We start from the raw sequence: 24,098 nt of genomic DNA on the forward strand, positions 1-24,098 counted from the left end.
TAATGTCTCTGCTTTTGAATATGCTATCTAGGTTGGTCATAACTTTCCTTCCAAGGAGTGTCTTTTAATTTTATGGCTGCAGTCACCATCTGTAGTGATTTTGGAGCCCAGAAAAATAAAGTCTGACACTGTTTCCACTGTTTCCCCATCTATTTCCCATGAAGTGGTGGGACTGGATGCCATGATCTTCGTTTTCTGAATGTTGAGCTTTAAGCCAACTTTTTCACTCTCCACTTTCACTTTCATCAAGAGGCTTTTGAGTTCCTCTTCACTTTCTGCCATAAGGGTGGTGTCATCTGCATATCTGAGGTTATTGATATTTCTCTCGGCAATCTTGATTCCAGCTTGTGTTTCTTCCAGTCCAGCGTTTCTCATGATGTACTCTGCATATAAGTTAAATAAACAGGGTGACAATATACAGCCTTGACGTACTCCTTTTCCTATTTGGAACCAGTCTGTTGTTCCATGTCCAGCTCTAACTGTTGCTTCCTGACCTGCATACAAATTTCTCAAGAGGCAGATCAGGTGGTCTGGTATTCCCATCTCTTAAAGAATTTTCCACAGTTTATTGTGATCCACACAGTCAAAGGCTTTGGCATAGTCAAGAAAGCAGAAATAGATGTTTTTCTGGAACTCTCTTGCTTTTTCCATGATCCAGCGGATGTTGGCTATTTGATCTCTGGTTCCTCTGCCTTTTCTAAAACCAGCTTGAACATCAGGAAGTTCACGGTTCACATATTGCTGAAGCCTGGCTTGGAGAATTTTGAGCATGACTTTACTAGCGTGTGAGATGAGTGCAATTGTGCGGTAGTTTGAGCATTCTTTGGCATTGCCTTTCTTTGGGATTGGAATGAAAACTGACCTTTTCCAGTCCTGTGGCCACTGCTGAGTTTTCCAAATTTGCCTGCATATTGAGTGCAGCACTTTCACAGCATCATCTTTCAGGATTTAAATACATACAATTCAACGTTTAGAAGACAATCTAGAAAAGTTGAAAGTTGACTGCATATTAATATATTGAAGAATTCTTATGTTAAAAAATTTACCGTGTGCCAGATGCTGTTTGTTATAAGTCCTTTACATATCACAACTCATTTAAAATATGCAACCCTGTAAAACGCCTACAAACCTATAATATTGGTACCATGAGTATTGCAAACACGTACACATTTTACATATAAGGAAGTGAAAACACAGAGAGGTTAAGTAACATGCTCAAGGTCAAACAGTAAGTGAGAGAGTTAGGGTTTAAACTTGGGTGATCTGGCTCCTGCACTGCAGGCAGATTCTTTACCACTGAGCCACCAGGGAAGCCCTGGCTCCACAGACAGTTTTTAGCAATTTACTGTATGGCTTATTATGAGTTATATACTGAGGCTCTATCCTTCCTAGAGGAACATTTATAAATCAGCAAGCATATACTGAGCACTGCTGTAGAGGCTGTGGAGGGCTCAACTCACTCTAATTGGGGTATCTTCATGAACTAAATTAGATACATACCACATTTGTTTAGATTTTTCCTGACAGTGGTTCTCAATCAGTGTGTTAGGATACCCTGGAGTGTCAGGTCTAAGCTTTGATCTGATTAAATTTTCATTTTGCTCCACTGTCAGTAGATAAAATGTTGAGCCAAAAAGGTCATGCTATACAGTGTAGAATGTGGTCCAAACCCTTAAAGACAAGACGGAAGTGGCAGAAAGTAATGTAAGAAAGATCACAGGTTTTTTTGAACATGTGAGATTCTTCAGCGGAGAATTTTGATTGTAGAATGCAAGCTACATAAGGGCAGGGATTTGACCCGTCTTGTTCACAGTTGTACTCCTTAGGAGATAGCACAGTGCCTGGCACAGGGTAAGCAATAAATAATTGATAAAAGAATGAATGAATGAAAAGAGAGGAAGGAAGGAAGGAGGGGAGAAAGGAAGGAAAGAAGGAAGAGTGGGGCAGAGCAGCAAACAGGTTAACTCTCACAGTGATGCACTCAGCGCTGAAGGGGGACCATGGGAGTGTGATAATGGTGGATACCTTTGTAGTCACTGCTATCTATTGTTAAACACTTCCAGGAACTATGTCGTGCTTTTGATGACTTTGCATTTTTCAGCTCTCTCTCTGTGTGCTATCAAAAATTCCAGAATTCAGAAGTTTATCATGAACACAGATGGGTACACAAATCCTTTATAAATGTCCCAAAGGAATGCCAACATGTTTACAATTGTACCTCCAAGATAAACGCACTATTTTGCTTGGATTTCAAGAGAAGATTGCATAGCAAATAGAAAACACAATCACCATCCCTAATGAAATGCTTATCATCCCTAATGAAATGTTCTCAAAAAATAAAGAAGCAAAACCAAAAACAACAACAACAAATATACAGCACGGACTACAGAGTTCCTGTTTCCAACAGAGTGCTTGAGTTGAGCTGGGTTCTTTAAACTTCTGGGTCCCACTGTTTAGACATCACTCTGAGGTTGCCTAGGAGAAGGACAGAATCTTGGACCTTACTGGAAACCATCTAGCTTTCCACTGACAACTTTCATGTCAGTGACTAAAAATGGCCATCTTCCCATCCTACAACACTGTAAAGTCACTTCTTTTATTTTTACCAAGAATTAACAGATCCAATTTAAGCAGACATTTGATTTGGGAGAGCTAGTTTGCAGGACGTAGGTGGAGGGCTGAGGGAGGGAAGTCAGGCTAACAGTAAATACCCAGCCTCTCTCAGCTATATGGAAAGCAGCAGGCAGTGGAGTCACTGAGTGGCATTAGTATGAGTTATTATATTCTACAGGTGAAATGTCAAGAAAACTAGTCTTTTTTAAAGATGATTTGTGGGGGGTTGTTGCGCTGGTTCCTCTTTGCTGTGAGCAGGGGCTACTTTCATTGCAGTACTCGGGCTTCTTATTGCAGTGGCTTCTCTTGTTGCAGAGCACAGGCTCTAGAACACAAGGGCTTCAGTAGTCTTGGTGCATGTGGAAATCTTCCCAGACCAGGGATTGAATGCGTGTTCTCTGCATTGGCAGAAAAGGTTCTTAACCACTGGCCCACCAGAGAAGTCCAAAGACCATTTTTTAAAGAGCAGTTTTAGGTTTACAACAAAATCAAGAAGAAGGAGGTACAGAGATTTCCCATACAGTCTCTGCCCCTAAATGTGCATAACCTCTCCAGTATCAGCATCATTCACGAGAATAGTAAATTTTCTATCAAGAATGAACCTACAAAAAAAAAAAAAGAGAGAATGAACCTACAATGACACCTCATAAACACCCAATCATCCATAGTTTACCTAAGGGTTCACTCTTGGTGTTGTATATTCTGTGGGTTTGAACAAATGTGTAATGCTGTATATCCATCAGTATAATATCATACAGAGTATTTTTACTGCCCTAAAATCCTAGGTGCTCTGTTTATTCATCCCCCACCCCTCCAGTACTCTTGCCTAGAAAATCCCATGGACCGAGGAGCCTGGTGCTGCAGTCCCTGGGGTCGCTGCGAGTTAGACACGACTGAGAGGCTTCACTTTCACTTTTCACTTTCATGCATTGGAGAAGGAAATGGCAACCCACTCCAGTGTTCTTGCCTGGAGAATCCCAGGGTCAGGGGAACCTGGTGGGCTGCCGTCTATGGTGTCGCACAGAGTTGGACACGACTGAAGTGACTTAGCAGCAGCAGCACCCCTCCAAGCCCTACCCTGGCAACCACTGATCTTTTCACTGTCTCCAAAGTTTGGCCTTTTCCAGAATGTCCTATAGTTTGAATCATATACTATGTGGCCTTTTCAGATTGGCTTCTTTCTCTTAGCGATATGCATTTAAAGCTCATCCATGTTTTGTATGGCTAGATAGCTCATTTCTTTTTAGCACTGAATAATATTCCACTGTCTAAATGAACAATGGTCTATCCATTCACTTACTGAAGGACATCTTTGTTGCTTTCAAGTTTTGACAGTTATAAATAAAGCTGCTATAAACATCTTTGTGCAGTTTTTTGTGAGGCCATAAGTTTTCAACTCATTTGGGTAAATACCAAAGAGCAAGATTGCTGAATTATATGGTAAGAATATATTAAATTTTGTAAGAAAACACCAAGCTGTCTTCTAAAGTGACTGTACCATTTTGCACTCCCACCAGCTTTGTATGAGAGTTCACACCCGCATAGAATTTAGTGTTATCGGTGATCATGATTTTGCCCACTCTGACAAGTGTGTAATGATACCTCAGTATTATTTTAATTTACATTTCCATGATGACTTAGGATGTGGAGCATCTCTTAATATGCTTATTTGCCATCTACATCCCTTCTCTTGCAAAGCATCTGTTAAGATCTTTGGCACATTTTAAAATCAGGTTGTTTATTTTCTTATTGTTTTAAGAGTTCCTTGTATGTTTTAGCAGTCCTTTATCAGATGTGTCTTTTGCAAATAATTTTTCCCAGTCTGTGACTTGTCTTTTAGCTCTCTTGATATTGTCATTTTGCAGAGCAAAAGTCTTTAATTTTAATGAAGTTCAGCTTATCAATTATTCTTTTCTTGATTCATGTCTTTGGTGGTGTGTTGAGGAGGAAGAAATTTTCCTCTGTCCTTCTATCCTATTATTCTGTGTTTAGCCACTCAGTCGTGTCTGACTCTTTACAACCCCACAGACTGTAGCCTATCAGGCTCCTCTGTCCGTGGGATTTCCCAGGCAAGAATAATGGAGTGGGTTGCCATCTCCTCCTCCAGGGGATCTTCCTGAGCCAAGGATGAAACCCACATCTCCTGTGTTTCACCGATTGCAGGAGACTTCTATACTGCTGAGCCATCAGGGGAAGCCCTAGATTATTCTGGCTGGTCTAAAAATTAAATTGACGTGAGACAGATTAACAGGAAAAAATCAAACCAAAATTTAATGATGCGAATATGTGGAAGAGACCAGAAAAACTGAGCCACTTGCCAAATGGCTGAAGCCTCATCTTGAATACCATCCTCAGTTACAGACAAAAGAAGATGTTGAGGGTGGGAAGAGTCAGTTACAGGAGGTTACTGACAGTGATCTATTTGTTTAATCTTTCACCAGTACCTCACTGTCCTGATTAATGTAGCCTTATAGTAAGTCTCGAAGTTGGACTGTGTTAGTCCAGCTATGTTATTCTCCTTTAATTAATTGTGTGAGTCCTTTCTTATGCCTTTTCAAATTTACTTTAGCCTCAGTGTGTTGATATCTACAAAATACTTGCTGGGACTTTGATTGATATTGCATTGAATCTACAGATCAAGTTAGGAAAAACCCACATCCTGACAATATTGAGTTTTTCTATACATGGACGCAGAATCTCTCTCCATTTATTTAGTTCTTTGATTTTGTTCATCAGAGTTTTGTAGTTTTCATCATATAGATCCTGTACATATTTTGTTAGATATATACCTAAGTATTTCTTTTGGGGGGATGCCCAAAAGATGGTGGTGGTTTAGTCACTAAGTCATGTCCGATTCTTTGACCCCATGGAATGTAGCCTACCAGGCTCCTCTATCCATGGAATTCTCCGGGTAAGAATACTGGAGTGGGTTGCCATAATGGTATTACGTTTTAAATTTTAAATCCTACTTGTTAGTATGTAGGAAAGCATTTGATTTTTATATATTAACCTTGCTACCTGCAACCTTGCAACAATCACTTGTTAGTTCCAGGAGATGTTTTCGTTTATGTTTGTTTTGTCAGTTCTTTCAGATTTTCTACACAGATAATCATGTCACTTGTGAAACAAAGACAGTTTTGCATCTTCCTTCACAATTGTGTTTAATTTATATCCTTTCCCCCCCCCTTTTTTGGCCTGATTTCATTAGCAAGGACAGTCAGTAAGATATTAAAAAATAGTGGCCAGAGGGGACATCCTTGCTTTGTTCCTGATCTTAGAGGAAAAACTTTATATCTCTCATCATTAACTCTGATGTTAGCTGTAGGTTTTTTGTAGATAGTCTCTAGTAATTCCAGAACGTTCCCTTCTATTTCTAGTTTACTGAAAGTTTTTAATCAAGAATGAGGTTTGGGTTTTGTCAAATGCTTTTTCTGTATCTATTGATATGGTCATGTGGTATTTCTTTTGTTAGTCTGACGTAATAGGTTACCTTATTCAATTTTCAAATGTTGAACCAGCCTTGTTTACCTGGCATAAATCCAACTTGGTCATGATATATAACTATTTTTATACTTTTTTTGGATTCAACCTGCTAATATTTTGTTGAGGACTTTTGCATCCATGTTCATGAAAGATAACAATCTGTAGTTTTCTTTTCTTGTAATATATTTGTCTGATTTTAATCCTGGCATCATAGAATAAGTTATGAAGTATTCCCTTCGCATTTATACTCTAAAAGAGATTATGGCAAATTAGTAAAAATTCTTCCTTAAATATTTGGTAGAATTCACCAGTGATCCATTTGGGCCTGGTACTTTCTGTTTTTAGAAGGTTATTAGTCATTGATCAATTTCTTTAATAGATATAGACCCAAACTTGTCTTTCATAAAAAAGAAATTTAAATGTTAACTTGTAGAAAACTGGTAAGATGCTAATTTCTTTTAATGTAAGGAGGGCATGGCAACCCACTCCAGTATTCTCGCCTGGAGAATGCCCATGGACAGAGGAACCTGGCAGGCTACAGTCCAGGGTGTTGCAAAGAGTTGGACACGACTGGGTGACTAAGCACAATTTATTTATTTATTTTTCATTGCACTGGGTCCTTATTGCTGCGCGTGGGCTTTCTCTAGTTGTGGTGAGCAAGCGTTATGCTCTAGTTTTGGTGCTTGGGCTTCTATTTGCAGTGGCTTCTGTTGTTGTGGAACATGGGCTCTAGGGCGAGAGGGCTTCAGTAGTTGTGGTACACAGGCTTAGTTGTCCCAAGGCATGTGGAATCTTCCCAGACCAGGGACTGAACCCATGTCCCCAGGATTAGCAGGTGGATTCTTTACCACTAGACCACCAGGGAAGTCCCAGAGCTAATTTTTTTGTCTAAGAGAGATACAAATATTTTTTGTCCTTTATAGATGAAAATGATTTATACTCTGTAGAGAACATAGCACCAAAGGTTATAGTTTATTACTCTGCAGGAATTTAATCAGATTTATATCTAGCAATAATTTAGAATGGTTTCAATATTCTTTTTTTCTTACACTGATATATATATAAAATATTACTTCCCATATCTTTCTTTGAACCAGCTTTGTTTCCTGCTGACTTCTTCAATAATAAGCTAAAAGAAAAACTTGACCTAGGGCTTCCCTGGTGGCTCAACGGTGGAGTCCACCTGCCAAGGCAGGAGACACAGGTTCTATTCCTGGTCTGGGAGGATCCCACATGCCGTGAAACAAACGAGGCCTGTGTGCCACAACTACTGAATCTGTGCTCTAGAGCCTGGGAGCCACAGCTCCTGACCCTGAGTGCCCGGAGCACGTGCTCCGTAACAGAAGCCGCCGCCGAGGTGAGAAGTCCCTGTACTGCAACTAGAGAACAGCTCACGTAGCAAAGAAGACCCGGCACGGCCAAGAATAAATAAATTTTAAAAAGTATTTAAAAAAAAAAAAAAACTTGACCTATGTTTACTCTGTATTTTTACTCTGTGTGAGAATTTTTTGAACATTTTGAAATTATACTTTTGACATTTTATCAGAATACAGTTTGGCCAAATATTTAAAACTGCATGTCTAAGAACTGATCCTAAACAAGGATGTGCTCAAAAATTTAGTTCTAAGACCATTTACTGTGTATAAGGGCAAAATATCAGAAGCAAGTGTGCACCATTAGAGGACTACTTAATGCCTACATTTATTTTCAGAATTGTTGTTACTGGGTAAGTGGAATTTGTAGCTTTTAAATATTTCTTTACCTTGTTCATATTTTCTTGTGACACTTTTGAAAGAAGGAAAAAGCAAGATTGAAGGTCACAAAGTCTAGTTTCACCGGTCTGCCCATTCTTGTTGACAATTACCGTGGTATTTAACCCCTGACTATAGTCACTTGTCACCAGGCTTCCCTGGTGGCTTAGTGATAAAGAATATGCCTGCCAATGCAGGAGGCAGGGGTTCCATCCCTGGGTGGGGAAGATCCCCTGGAAAAGGAAATGATAACCCAGTCCAGTATTCTTCCCCAGGAAATCCCATGGACGTAGGAGCCTAGTGGGCTACAGTCCACGGGGTTGCAAAAGAGCTGGACACGACCTAGTGACAACATAAACGACAACAAAAAAATAGTCACTATAGTCTTCCTTTCTGCTCTAATTCCTGCCACTATCTTAGGGAATTTCAGAGTCCCATGACAGAATCATCCACCTGCTCCCCGAGCTTTTAAAATTCCTTAATATCCCATTTCCAATGTCCTTCTTAGCTTCTGTAATTCACTCCAAAGAAATTTTAGATCTTGTCTTCATTGAGAATTGTTTATCTCTGACACTTCTGTGCTTTTTGCTTTCAGGTGAAAATGCCTTCATTGTTTTTCTGATGAAAAGAAGTAACACATGTATAACTGCAAATTGTTTTCAGAAAATACAGACAGATTTTAAAAGAAAAATCAGAACCTTGAAACTCAAAGCTTACCACTCTGCAGTTTGTAACCCTTTAAACTTTTTGCTAGGAATAGTTTTGTTTGTTTGCTTGCTTTCCAACATGGGAATTGACTATTCATTTACTTTTACAATCTGCTTTTTGCCACTCAATGACTTATCTTTCCAAGCCAATAAATACAGACCCACATCATTAATATGACTGAAAAACAATTTATTGTAAGGCTTCAAGGAGATCAAACCAGTCCATCCTAAAGGAAATCAGCTCTGAATATACATTGGAAGGACTGATGCTGAAGCTGAAACTCCAATACTTTGGCCATCTCACATAAAGAACTGACTCATTAGAAAAGACCCTGATGGTGAGAAAGATTGAAGGCAGGAGGAGAAGGGGACAACAGAGGATGAGATGGTTGGATGGCATCACTAACTCGATGGACATGAATTTGAGCAAGCTCTGGGAGTTGGTGATGGACAGGGAAGCCTGGCGTGCTGCAGTCCATGGGGTCGCAAAGAGCTGGACACGACTGCGCGACTGAACTGAACTGAAGACTATAATATTCTTCATCTAACCCAAGGTGTCTCAATCTCAACACCAGAATTTGGGGTTAGTAAATTCTTTGTTGTGGGAGGCTGTGTTGTCACTGAAGAATGTTTAGCAGCATTCCTGCCCTCTACCCACTAGATGCCAATAGCACTGTCCTCCTCCCCTACCCCAAATAAATAAAATATTTCACACCTATTCCCAAATGCCACCTGTGGCCAGTATCAACCCCCAGTTGAGAACCAGTGATATAACCAACCTGCCATTGTTTGTTTATCTACTTTGTCACAATTGAAAACAGGTGCTTTCACAAACTCCTCAATGTTATACAGAAGCCTGGATGGGAGGGGAGTTTGGGGAGAATGGATACATGTATATGTATGGGTGAGTCCCTTTGTTGTGAAATTATCACAACATTGTCAATTGGCTATACCCCAATACAAAGTAAAAAGTTAAAAAACAGTGGTGCTTATAAATATCCTAACATATAAACTTAGCTCTTCTCCAAACTACTTCTATAGCTTAAGTTTTTATCAAGGAAGAGCATATTTTAAATTTCGATGTCCATTCCCCAGATTTCCTCCCAGAAATATTGTAGCAATTTAGAATACCATTAAAATAGCAGGAATGTCATTTTTCCAGATCCTGTCCATTTCTAGGTACCATCAATTTTTTAATCTTTCTTGGTGATAAGCAAAACAAAGTATTACTTCGCCCTTCTAAAATGTGTAATTCTTTGATTGCTAAGCAGGATAGTAGCTTTTACTATGTTTATTGACCATTTGTATTACTGCTTTGGTGAACTGCCTATTAATGTCCTTGCCCATTCTTGATTTTGTAAGGGCTATCAATTTTTCCAGTTTGCAATTTTTCTGGTAACCTTTGAGATTTCCTGAATAAAATGTATACATTTTTATGATGTTAAATGATCTGCCTTATTATGGTTTTACCTATAGTGGTGTTGTGCTTAGAAAGATCACCTGTGCTAACTGTAGTGTTTTAGTCTTTCATGACAACCTTATATACCTCCATATCTTTCACACTCTAACACTAAGCCTTTTTGACCTGTAGACCACTGCAAATAAAATTTGAATGTACATAGGGATCATCTAGAAATCTTATTTAAATGTACGTTCTGATTCAGTAGGTTTGGCGTGAAACAAAGGATTCTGCATTTCCAGCAAACTCCCAGGTGATGTCAATGTTGTCTGGCCATACTTGGAGTGCCTAGGTTCTGGACCTTCAGCCCTCAAATCCCTATTCTCCCTACCTCCTTTCTCTGATTGGCTTTCTCCTGAATTTGCTTCTCTTCCTATCTACTATGAACCCCAAGCACAGCAATTTCAACTATACCTCACTCCTTTGTTTATCTGGAATAAGAACCCTGGCAATTTGCATCCCAGTATGGACCAAGCCATATCTTCTCCAGTCTCCAGCCACGTCACCACTAAAAGAAATCACATAACTGCCACTTGCTTCTGTAACAAATGTATAATTTTTAACGTCAGATCAGAAATCCTTCACTTTGTTTCTTGACAGTTCCCTTTCCCATTCTTTACAGTAATTTTGCCTAAATTTAATCTCCTCAACCCTATTCCACCTCCTTTCAGGCCTCTGACGAATGAATAACAAAGAACTTCTTAAAGTCATACAGTAGAAATAACAGAAGAGAAACTGCTGCATACTTTTTTTTGAGTCCACTCAGCAGCTCAACAACATCATCATAAGATTTTCCAACTCTTAGAAATTTGGCTTAAAGATTTATGAATTAAACTAGGTTATTCACTTAATAGACATCTCCCAGTTATTTAGGTAAGTATAATTATCATTTCCATCTTACAGACTAGGAAACTAAGGTAGTGAGTTGACACAACCAATGAGTGTCAGAGCAAGGATGCGAACCCAGATTAGATGCTCTTAAACCTCTCTACTCTGCCTCCTGGGAAGGTTCCTAAATGCTTGGTGTATCTATCTATCACAAAGAAGAGTGACTAGCAATTTTCAACTCCGGAAGGCACATTTCATTCACATTCCCAGGCCTCAGAAATTCTGTTTAAGTCGTCTGGGGTAGTGCCCTGGCACTACTGTTTTTAGTCTGTTAAAGGAGAATGTTATCCTAAATCAGTGCTTTTCAAACGTTTACATTTACTGGACCCTTGGCACAAGTCTCCTGTTACCCTGATAGGTAATGTATAACAGGTGTGTGAGGTGTTTGCCCTCCCCACACACCCTCTCAGGTTTTGGTCAAGTCCTTGCTGTCCCTAGTGCAAACACAGACCATTCCATCCTTCCAGAAAGAAGTATTTTTAGGCCCTGAAACTGACCTGGGCAGCGTTGGTGGAGGGAGCGTCGACATTACAATGATGACTCTGATGCCTTCTTACACATGATTCCAGGTTGTCAGTGTTCAATTTAACTTTGATTTAGTCAAACTTCCCTGGTGGCTCAGCTGGTAAAGAATCTGCCCACAGTGAGGGAGACCTACTGGGTTGGGAAAAGCCAACGGCAACGGCTACACACTCCTTTACTCTGGCTTGGAGAATTCCATGGACTGTATAGTGTCCACGGGGTCGCAAAGAGTCGGACACGACTGAACGACTTTCTCTTTCTTTCATACACTATAAATATTTGTAGGAAATTTTCCTGGATTCCACAAGATTCATTTAAAACTTCTGAACACACGTTCTGAAACGCCACGCGACCGCAGGGCTGGGGGCGCCTGGAGCGTCTGAGAGCGTGGCCCTGGCGAGTCGAAGAGCGTAAGAGCCTGCCTGCAGCTGCGGCCGCCCGGTACTCACGGCGCATCGTGGGGCTCCAGGTGAGCCCCGGGCTTGCCGGCCCGCACCGCCCAACGCGAGAAGCCGTCCCAGCCCTTGCTGCAGCTGTTGGGCGGAGCGCCGGGGACCCCTACATCGGACGGAGCGGTGGCCGAGGTGAGGATACTTCCAACCTAGGGCGCCGGCAAAAACTAAGACCACGCAAGGTAACTCGGTTTCGGGAAGCTCTGCCACGCCTCGGCACAAGCCGCCGCGCCCTGGAATCCTCGCGCCGCGTGGGCGCCGGCGGGCTCAGGTGAGAAGCAGGCAGAGGTGCCCGGGTCGCCGGGCTAGACCCCGCCCCGGAGTGCCTCCCGCGGTGTCTGAGTGGGCCAAAGCGACGTCAGTTAGATGTCGAGGGCGGGACCTGAACTCGCCCGCCCCCTGGCCCAGCTATAATGTCTGGTCTCGGCAAGCGGCTGCAGCCAGGCGGTGGTGTGCGCCTGGGCAGGGGTGAGGCCTGGGGCGCGCGGGGTCAGGCGCAGCTGCTGCGGCTGACGGGCGGTGGGGACGTGGGGAGGGGCTGGGTGGGCTACGGGATGGTGGGCACCTGGGGCTGCCGGTGCTCTGGGTACGCTAACTCCTGAAGGTGTTACTTCCAACTTTTACCTCTTTCGGAAGCAGCGAGCTTTAGTGTCGGGAGATCTGATACTAAAGAGCAGAGCGGGAGCTAGTAGCATTCACATTTTCCCTCCAGCCCACCGCCTGCCTTATCTGCTCAGCTTTATTATTTTTATTCATCTCTAGAACATGGACTGCGCCCGCCTCTGGCTAGGGCTGCTAATGCCTGCGGTAGCTGCCCTGGACTTCAGCTACCACCACCAGCCAGAGATGGAAGCGTTTCTGAAGAATGTTGCCCAAAACTACAGTTCTATCACTCACTTACACAGTATCGGGAAATCTGTACAAGGTAGGGCGCGTCTCCTGTACTTTCCAAAACCCCTAGTCCTCACTTTCATTCATCAAATATACCTTAGTTTCCTGTCCCCTTTCTATGAAGCTACTCAGAGGGGCTCCAGGCGAATCCATCACTGTCTCGCGTGTAGATTGTTTCTCCCTTTGTGAGTTGCGTTGCTTTTTGTCAGGGGAGTACTAAGATCTGAATTTTACTAAATGTCTCCGCTGTCATTCGGTGTCATTGAGTGCTTTGCGTGAATGGCGTTCTGATTTTGGATTTTGCAGACAGATTTCTTGGAATGAATATTTTAGCCTTTAGTTTTCTAGATAAACTTTTGCAAAGGAAGTCTGTTTACCCATCTCAAGTTTCCCTTTTTGATGGCTTCTTTAAATATGATTCAGACTGTTAGGATCCTGTCTGCAAGTCTCTTTTAAATTCGAAATAGTTCAGTTCTGTTGGTGAGATTTCTATATCATGTATAATTAGCCCTATGGCTTAAAGTTGTGTAAAAAAAAAAGTGACTCTGGTACTGATTAAAAAGCTGTTTTAAAAATTATTCATTGGAATAAGACAATTGCTGAATAATAAGTGTACCATAGCAGTGACTGGTATTGCTCCTAGTATTTTCATGCTCATTATTTAAATACTTTATTTTAATTTGGAAGCCATATATTGAGTATAAACATGTAAATGTATGTTATATTAATTATTTTTTAGTAGATAGGAAAACTGAATCATAGTGAAATGAGTATTTTGCCCAAGAACACCCCAGATCACTAGTGAGTTTTATAACCAGGATTGGCACACAGATCATTCTGCTTCAAGGCTTAAATATTTGGGGGAAAAGACAAATAATTTTACCACGTATTATTAATCTTATATTGGTACTTCCCCCAAAACATACCAGTTGACTAAATATTTAAGTTTTGTCAAGTGTATGTAATTTGGATCTCAACTGTTTTTTTTTTTTTCCCCCCACACCAGAATAATACTTTAACAATCTGCAAATCTGTTCTTTTGGTTTTAAGTCCTGCAAAATGAGTGGTAAATCAAAGATCTGTGCATGAGTCTCTTGGATCTCAACTCTTTATAAGGTGTGTTTCAACCCCAACTGAATTTTAGCTCTGTGTTTTTCAGCCAATTTGGGAGTCTCTTAATCACCATATTCTGAAGTAATCATTTCCCAAAAACTTAAGGCTGTGGTTTATATTGTAAGCAGTGTTCCATAAGTTTGCTTATATGCAATGCAACAGAAAAATCCTAGGCTTGTGTGTAATGGCATCTTTGTTTTTAAACAGCATTGCTAAAGAGTTGGTGCCAGAATTATTCTATATTGCTCTATAATCCAAAATTATAGAGATTGAATGTATGAGAAAGCATATCTTGAATCAGCATACGTATATAGCCTTTTGAAATTGTTTTCCCCTAGGGGTAAAGAAGAGCAACTTTAAAAGATCTCAGAATACTAATTATATCAATAAAGGAAAAACAGAGCACAGCTGACTTGAGTTATTGTTCAGTCATCATTTAAACCACAAGGCAATGTGAATGTTGTTAATTTTTAAGTACTAAGTGAGTTAGCTTTTATTTTTTCAAGCACAAAGTGCTTGTGCAAGAAAATCAGGGACTCTCTCTCAATGTCAACCAGCTATTTTGATCTACCCTGCATGCTGTCAGACTATAGCAATAATGAAAGCCAGCAAGCTTTAATTGTTTTTACCTGTGTGCACTCTTATAGTTAAAGGACTGGGGAATTACCATGTAAAAAATACAATGATGCTAGTTTAGGTCAAAGCTTTGTATTGAGTATGCTCTGAATAATTACTCTGATTAAGATAAGTCCCAAATCTGCTATTGGGTTCCGAGCAGGAGGTTAAACTGTACAGTGGTAACTGGGAGCTGGTTGCCAGGGCATCCTTGTATGGTTGTTGGTACTCTTTTTGCTAGATGGACAGTTCTCCCTGGCCATCTTGCCCTCTGATGTAAGATGCTTACTTAGCAAACATGATTTACCATATGTGTTATTTATTTTTCTTTTTGTATTATGAATGTGGACAACCTACCTAGAAGGGAAAGTAATATTTCTACCTTGCCAATTTATTTTTAGCTTTTGTAAATGCCTGTCACATGTATTTTCACTGCTGTGATCATGGATTATAGTCTGCTTTCTTTCTCCCAGTTCATATTATTTCATTACGTATTTCTATGAATTGAATGGTTTGCTAGTGTGAATTGGTTGCTATATAATATTTTATGTTGATTATGTTAATTTGTTAGTCATTCATCTTTGAGCCATCTATATAGTTTCTAGTGGCCTCTGTTATAAAGAGTGATGCCAAAAAAATAAATGTCATGATTAATGGCCTTCTATTATAATTGAGTATTTTTCCAGTTTTTAATTTTGAAATGTTTGAAACCTACACAAAAGCTCTGCACACAACATCATTCATTATTAGAGAAATGCAAATCAAAACCACAATGAGGTACCATCTCACACCAATCAGAATGGCTGTCATCAAAAAGTCTACAAAAAATTACTGGAGAGGGTGTGCAGAAAAGGGAACCCTCTTATACTGTTGATGGGAATGCAAACTGGTACAGCCACTGTGGAGAAGAGTGTGGAGATTAGAACTACTGTATGACCCAGCAATCCCACTGCTGGGCATACACCCTGAGGAAACCAGAATTGAAAGAGACACATGTATCCCAATGTTCATCGCAGCACTATTTACAATAGCTAGGACATGGAAGCAACCTAGATGTCCATCAGCAGATGAATGGATAAGAAAGCTGTGGTACATATACACAATGAATATTACTCAGCTATAAAAAATAACACATTTGAGTCAACTTTAATGTGGTGGATGAAACTGGAGTCTATTATACAGAGTGAAGCAGGTCAGAAAGAGAAACACAAATACTATATATTAACACATATATTTGGAATTTAGAAAGATGGAAATGACAGTCCTACATACAGTAGGGCAGCAAGAGACACAGATATAAAGAACAGACTCGGGGTCTGTAGGACAAGGAGAGAGTGGGATGATTTGAGAGAATAGTGTTGAAACATATTCTGAAACATATATTGAAAGTATATTACCGTATGTAAAATAGATGACCAGTGCAAATTTGATTCATGAAGCAGGGCACCCAAAGCCAGTGCTCTGGGACAACCCAGGGGGATAGGGGTGGGGAGGGGGTAGAAGTGGGGTTCAGAATGGGGGAACACATTATACCTGTGACTGATTCATGTTGATGTATGGCAAAAATCATCATCACAATACTGTAATTATCTTCTCCTATCTTTTTAATTATTCCTAAGTCCCTTTGTGGAGTGTGTTTGGCACATATTCAGTGATTTTTATGTTTGTTTAGTGGCTTGAATATTTGCCAAAGGAGTCTTGTGAAGCAAGCCGAAAAGTGTGCCATTTGTGTCCTGCCATCAGATAGCCCCCTTTAAAATACAAATGTATTTGTTGTATCAATAGACTCCCCAGCTTTTCTCTTCACATCCCCTCTGATTAGTTCTAGGACCATTTAAAATAAGATTTCCTACATCTATTCTAAGAATCTTGTCTTTCCTCTTGCTAAGTCTAACCTTTGTCTGAATAAGGAAGGTTGCAAAGGTCAAGGATTAGATAACAATATGTTATAAAGTGCTTTCCACGTATTGGGTGTTTTAATATGTTTTTTAAATCTCAACATCTCAAAGTAGGCATTAACGTCATTTACAGAATGGGTCCAATGAGGTACAGATAAGTCAGTTAACTTGCTGAAGATCACACAGCTGACAAGTGTTAGGTCTCAAGCACATCTTTCTCATCAAGGAAGCAGTTCCACATAGATGTGGTTGCATGGAGATTGTGGTAGTTAGTGGAGGGTTTCAGAGTCATGTTTTGGGCACATTTGATCTGAAAATAAAGCTTCTGCCAAGATCCAACACAGTAGTTAGTTGCCACTTGTCTATTGAGCCATTGAAATGTGACCAGACCAAATTAAGATGAGCTAAAAGTGACTCTGAAGATTTTAATACCAAAAAGTAAAATAGTCCATTAATATTTTATATTGATTCCTTGTTAAAATGTAATGTTTTAAATATATAGGTGAAATAAGACATATTTAAAAATTAACTTCACCTGGTTTTAATTTTGTTAACATGGTTGTGGTTTCTAAAACATTTTAAATTACATATGACTTGCACTGCATTTTGGGCTGTGCTGATCTGGACAGAACTTTGTTATGAGCAATTTTTTTTCTGAGTACAAAAGAAACTCAAGTTCATCTAGACATTTGGGAAGATATAACAAAGCACCAAGAAGAAAATTAAAATCTCACCATCCAAAGGAAACATTTAGTAAACTTAAAAGGCTATATGCCCTTTGTGTCTTTCTCCCCTCCCACTGAGCCAAATGACTTGCTTGCCTGTGCAAACATTTTTCTAAAACTTAACTTTTAATGCCTGCTACGTGTCCTATCAATGGACGTACTATTGTTTGTTTAACTTAGACCCCACTGATGAACACTTAGTTTGTTTCTAAACTTTTCTTGTTGTTAAAAAAAAAAATGGAGGTTCAAAAGGGAGGGGACATATGTATACCAATGGCTGATTCATGTTGATATATGGCAGAAACCAACACAATATTGTAAAGCAATTATCCTTCAATTAAAAATAAATAAAATTTAATGCCATAGAGAACATCTTTGTAGCTAAAACAACTAAAGTTGTCAGAGTGCACACAGGCTTGGTAACCACAAGGCCCAAGTTCAAATTCCAGATTCTCTATTTTGTAGCAGTGTGACCCTGGGTGGTTAGAATACTTCCTGGATCATGGTGAAGTATTACATAAGCACTGCCGTTCAGGATAAGACCTGCTATTGAGGATACATTTCCAAAAAGGAAATTACCAACACTTAAAGCAGTTTTATGTATTTGATACATGTAACCAAACTTATTTCCTAAGAGTGTATTGATTTGATAATTGCACAAGAAATGTATGCTTAACTCTTCTAAATCTTATATCAATGATAAATCAGGCATTAGTGGCTTTAAAGATTTCTGTAGTATTTGCCAAAGGGTACAGAGTTTGGTCATCAGGATGAATATGTCCTAGGGATCTACTGTATGGTGGAGTGCCTGTAGTTAACAATGTTGTTTACTTTAACATTTGCTAAGAAAGTAGATATGCTGACTGTTTTGATGATGATGATGAAAGATCACTGTACCATGATTTTTTCATGATTGTTTAAAGTATAAAGGAGAATTTACTTCTCGTGCATTTACCTCACGAACTCTCACTGTCCTATATTCATTCAACAGATATTTTATTGAATTTCTCTGCCAGGAATCTTCATAACATTGCATATGCTCAAAAATCTTCCTAGAATTGGCTTAGATTCCAGCCCCAAAGAGGCATGCACTGCGTTTGCGTATGCAGATCTCTCATTGTCTACTACCTTTGACTAGATTTTGACTAGCAATTTACCCTCGGAAAAGAACATTGTATTTAAGACTTTTGCACGACTTCAGTTTTCTGTCACTCTGTTCATTTCCCAAATGTGATTGGACAGCCAGTTTGCTTGAGATCCTGCATAAAATGCTTTTTGTGATGTAAATATTGACATATTGAGGACTAAATACCAAGAAGACCATTAAAATCTAGGAATTTCAGCTGTAATATACATGTTTGTGATTTCAGATTACATTGAGTTAGCCTTTCCCCTTCTTTAACTTGAAATGTAAGGTCCTTTTCTGAAACATCTTAGGAATATCAGCCTTGTTTTATAACCACTCAGTTTCTTAAAGACACTGCTTTTTTTTTTTTTCTTACAAGGAAATGATTTAGATTTCCACCATATTTGTAGGATGATATTTGAAGAGGATGAGATAGAATATCCAAAAAATAACAGAATTTTACTCTGCTTCTTGTGTCTAGGAACAATTTTTGTTCCAAATCTCAAATATATCCAAACACCAATACTCTAGGGCCATTTGAAACTTAAAGGATAGTGACAGCCGACATTAATTGAATTTTACTCTTTACCTAGCACTTTACACATACACCTCACCTAATCACTCTAGCAAGAGTGTGAAATACCATTATTACCCTTCAATTCACATGGGAAGAATTGAGATTGAATGAATCATCCATAGTCAGTAAATGACAGAGTGATTGGAACCAAGTCTGTCTTGCCCAATAGTGAACCCTTAAAAGCACTTTGCTGAAGAGAAAAGTTTCTCCGGTTACCTTTTCTCTTTTTGTCCCTTTCCCCTCCCCCACACATCCTTGCCTCTCCCCTTGCCCCGATCCCTGTGATTCTGAAAAAGTAGACAAGCATACTCTATCATCCAAGGAAAGGCCTGTTTTAAATGTTTTTTGTGCTGAGTGATATTCTGTAGAACTCCTTGACCCCTTTTCAGTATTTGCAGTTTCACCCAAAGCAGCGTGAATTCCATATTTTTGTGTAGACTTAATCTTTTTTCTTTATACCAAAACTGTTTGATTATGAGGCAAAAGGAGAAGGCTGAAGTTCTGGTTTGCACACTTTGTGGTCACCCACCCACCTAAATGCCATCTCTGAAGTTGATAATAGTGTTTCTCATTAAGAGCAGTACTGCCCCCTAGGGGGAAAATTTGAAAATTGAGGGGCGGTTTAGGCCATAACTTTGAAGTCTTTGGATGGGGGACCTTGCTGATAATGCATCCTCCTGGTGGTGTTAACAAATACACAGAATTGTCATGCATAGTGAAAAATCATCCCCCATACTTTCTAATGTCTTCCATAAGTGAAAGACAAGCTTACCATCATCTGAACCTAAAACCAATTCTTTTATTTACAAATGCAAAATATTTTCCTTCACAATATTAATATGTAACAAACTTTCCAGGAATGTAACTATAGGTAAATTGAGGAAAATTTTATTATGTTTTTCTCTGAACCTGATTTTGAGATATTTCACATAAAATCCTGACACCAGTGGGCACACAGCTGTATCAGTCTGCATTTGTAATAAATGCCTTCACTGTGAGTCTCAAGAATTGATATAAGCATCTTTTTCATTGTGTCTTTGAGTGGATGGTGCCCAAGTATTTACATATTGATAACATGGTTTATTATAAATTGCTTTCTTTTTTTCCTTGATATATAAATCTTTTTGAAATTACCTAGGCAAATATTTTCTGTGAATTTTATGCCAACACAGTAAATAAAAGAAGAGTTGCGAAATATTGGGTGTGAAAAGAGGCCTCAACTGATAGGGTTTGGAACTGTTGGTCGAAAACCACAGATGCAGAGAGCTGATAAGGACCCTCTTCAGGTTTGTGTAGCTAGCGTCCAAAAGGTATTTGGTTTCTGTTCTTAACCAAAAAAACTGTGTGTCTGGAGGTAACACTACAGTGACAAATAGAATCTAGAGTTGAGAACTAACTGCTGTTCACCCTGTTTCCTTCCTTTATTTTGAACATTTAGAGTGTCCCTTTCTCAAAGAATACAAAGTCAGAAAGTAAGATAAGAATATTACAGTAAAAAAAAAAAAAAGGAAGTATAGTTGATTTACAATGTTATATTTCAGGTGTACAGCAAAATGATTTAGTTTATATATGCATAAAATGTGTGTGTATATATATTTCAGATTCTTTTCCCTTATAGGTTATTACCAAAAAGTTAAATTTTTAAAGATTATATCAAATACCAACATGCATTTGGGTTAAGGGAAAGAGATTAAATCAGAACTTCCTATCTGGTGATTTAAAGCAATTGGTATTCTTTCTAGCTCTGTAGTCATTCAATGCAATGTAAGATAGTAGTTTGCTGAGAAGGTAGGAAATCCTTATTTGAGTTTGTGTGCAAATAAACAGACATTAAATAAAAAATACAAAAACAGACATAAGTTCCACGTTAAAAAATGTTTTCTCATGCCTATTTTGTAAGGACTGCTGCATGTCAGATGGTTAAAAAGTGCACATTTTCTGGTCTGTGGCCTTTCACATACATAACTTTATCAAAAGCTCAACTGGAGGTTTAATCTCCATGGCATCACAAAAATGCCACCAACTTCAAACAAGTTGGCTTCAAACTGGCTCCTCAGACTTAGGCTCCTCAGGCTTCTGAACCTCCCCAGAGCTTCCTGAAGATAACAGCCTTCATGGTGGGGTATAAAGGCATTAACAACAGGGTAAACCCTTCAAATATGCAGGCACTGTCACAAAGTCTGGGAGAAGAAAGCAAACCTGCAATCTGTATAAACAAAGAGCTTTCAGGGAGTTGTTTACGCAGTTTTTAAAAATTGCTCTGATAGAAATCTCTGCGGGAACTAGAACCACACTAAGGAGCACGACCACAGTCACCTGAGCTGACAGTCCTCCCGACATGTAACTGAGCGCCCCTTTCCAACAGCGTGCACAGGAGTACTAGGAATGTAGTCAGGTGAATGTTGAGCACACTGCCGCACTTTCGGAGCAGGAATGGGTGTTGGGGACCACTCGATCATTTATTCCGTTGATTGAGCTGAATTCAAAGTGTCATCTCCTCCTGGAAGCGTTTCTTTAGACGCTTGGGCAGAGGTAGACTCTTCCTGAGCATCTTCCAGCCCCTCTGTCTATATTGCACCTGGAGGGCAGGGCTTTTGCTCATCTGTGTATCATAGTCCCAAATATGCGCTGATTGTATGTGACAGGCGCTCTGAGGGTCACAGCTGAAGAGTTTTTCCATGCACTGTAAAGGAAACTTTAATGTAAATACACTTTTATACAGTATAGTATATAGTATGCTATGTGTATGTATGTAAGATGTTTATTTTTATGTATACTTTTATAGACATTTATGTAGTTACACATACTATATGTAACTTTATGCAACATTATATAGTATGTAGTATGTACCCATAAGTGTCAAGAAAATGAATTGTTTCCTGGCCATGTAAAGTATTTTGCTCAAACTACAGTAAAATAGTATAACTTGGAGTAGTGGTAATGGAGGACCCACAGTGAGTCACTGGCGTGTGGGAGGAGGCAGTAGGGACGTTAGTGTCCTTCAGGCAGTAAGGCGGATAACTGAACTGTTCACTGCCAACCTAAAGGGGTTTTGTCCGCCTCTCCCCTCAGCCCCCCAGACACTAACCAAACATGTGTTAAGAGAGTAAATACAAGAGATACACACACAGACCCCTTTCCATTAAGAAGAGTTTAAGTAAATATCCCTGGTTTTATTTGAACAGTGCAAAAATAATTCAAGTATATTTAGAAAATGTAAAAAAAAGAGAAAGGACCTCTCCACCCGCCGCCCCCCTCCCCGCCACACACACACAAATGTTAAGCAGGTACTTGGAATCTCTTAATGTTAAGAGTCTTTTTTTTCCTTCCAAACTCAGCAATGCTTTACAGATTTAAGATGTACAGGTTTTGGAAATACAGAGGTCAACAGATTGAAGGTTGAAAGCATCTTTGATTTTTTAATCCCTATTAAATATTCATTCTCTTGTTCATTGGTAACTCAGTCAAGCCCGTCCATTAAAATTCTTTTACGGGGCCTGTTTACTCTTGTGAAAGTAAACAGCATGGAAAGTGGGGATGTGTGGAGAGTATAGATCATTTTAACATGGAGCACTTCCACAGAAGTTTCCCCATTATTTTAATAATTAAATATATTTGCACCTTGGTAATAATACTGGAGAAGGCAATGGCACCCCACTCTGGTACTCTTGCCTGGAAAATCCCATGGACAGAGGAGCCTGGTGGGCTCTAGTCCATGGGGTCGCTAAGAGTCAGACACGACTGAGCGACTTCCCTTTTACTTTTCACTTTCATGCATTGGAGAAGGCAATGGCACCCCACTCCGGTACTCTTGCCTGGAGAATCCCAGGGATGGGGGAGCCTGGTGGGCTGCCATCTGTGGGGTCGCACAGTCGGACACGACTGCAGCACCCTTTATATTATATTTATAATAATACCAAATGGCAACCCACTCCAGTATTCTTGCCTGGAGAATCCCATGGACAGAGGAATCTCGAGGGCTATAGTCCGTGGGGTCGCAAGAGTTAGACAACAACTTGGCAACTAAACCAGCAAACCACCACGGATAATACCAAATGTGTGTGGAGTTAAAGCTGAGATGCAGGTTGCTCAGTTGAGGAACACACTTACTCTTATAGACTGAATAATCTTGCTGTCCTAGAGATAAGCCTGGCAGGGTTATCATTTGTTACCAGTAAATTCCTTTCTGTTTATGAAAAAAACAGACAAATTTGGAAATACCACATTCTAGCCTTAACAAGCATTTAGTTGGGCCTGGTCATCTTCTGAGTTTTAGGAACGTATACTTCTAAATGTACAGACTGTGTCTTCAGATTCAGCAGCACGCTCTAGCTCACAGTGTAGGGGTAGGCAGAGAGTGAGGAGGTTTTGAGGGTAGAGGAGTCTGCTGTATTCCAAGAACAGAAACGAGGCCAGTGGCGCTGGAGCACAGCGAGCAGGGGGAGAATAGTAGTGGGCGTGGCTGGAGAGGGGTGCAGGGGCAGTCCATAGAGTGCCCGGCACACGAATTCAAAGAAGGAGAGCTTGAATGCTCTTTTGATAATAACAGGAAACTACTGAACAGTTTTAATCAAAATGATGTCATCTGATGTGGGTTTAGAAAAATTGTGACTTCGGCTACTGTTGCTGTGGTTGAGTCGCTAAGTCGTGTCTGACTCTTTGCAACCCTGTGAACTAGAGCACGCCAGCCTTCCCTGTCTTTCACTATCTCCTGGAGTTTGCTCAGATTCATATCCATTGAGTCAGTGGTGCTATCTAACCATCTCGTCCTCTGCTGCTGTCTGATGAGTAGAGAGTAGGAAGGGGAAAGTATAGAAAAAAGTATAGAAAGTATAGACGGAGGGAAAATAATTCAGTTATAATAATCCAGGCACTGGTTAATGGTGGTGTTTTGGATGAAGATGCTGTATTAGAAATGGAGAGAAGTGGAGGGATTAGAGATTTGCTTTGGAAATAAAACCAACAATACTTGCTAATGGATTGGAAGAGAGTGGGCAGGGATCAGGGAACAATAAAAGATCCAGGATGACTTTCAGGTTTCCAGCTTGGGCAGCTAAGTGTCTAAGGTATTATTTACCAAGGTAGAAAACACTAGAAAAGGACAAGTTTTGGTTGAAACAAAGAGCTCTGATTTAGACAGATTTTAGAAATTTGAAATCCTTAAAAGATATCCAGTGGGAATGTCCAGTAGACAGGTGTATAGGTGGAGTTTGGAGGAAAGTTTTGACTATAGAAATAAACTTAAGAGTCATCAACATGTAGATGGCATTGAAACCTA

General features: G+C 39.8%; 1 protein-coding gene across 2 annotated transcripts in view; it reads left to right on the top strand.

Annotated features, from left to right (window-relative positions):
- The first annotated feature begins 12,254 nt into the window (after nucleotides 1–12,254).
- CPM (carboxypeptidase M) overlaps nucleotides 12,255–24,098 on the top strand; it is an 80,003-nt gene continuing 68,159 nt past the window's right edge. For both annotated transcript variants that reach the window (XM_061416538.1, XM_061416536.1), the window contains exons 1-2: nucleotides 12,255–12,343; nucleotides 12,638–12,800. In XM_061416538.1, coding sequence (XP_061272522.1) covers nucleotides 12,641–12,800 — 160 coding nt within the window. In that variant the 5' untranslated portion in view covers nucleotides 12,255–12,343; nucleotides 12,638–12,640. The remainder of the gene's footprint in view (nucleotides 12,344–12,637; nucleotides 12,801–24,098) is intronic.

Source organism: Bos javanicus, chromosome 5, assembly GCF_032452875.1.
Source record: "Bos javanicus breed banteng chromosome 5, ARS-OSU_banteng_1.0, whole genome shotgun sequence".
In the NCBI taxonomy this organism is placed as follows: domain Eukaryota; kingdom Metazoa; phylum Chordata; class Mammalia; order Artiodactyla; family Bovidae; genus Bos; species Bos javanicus.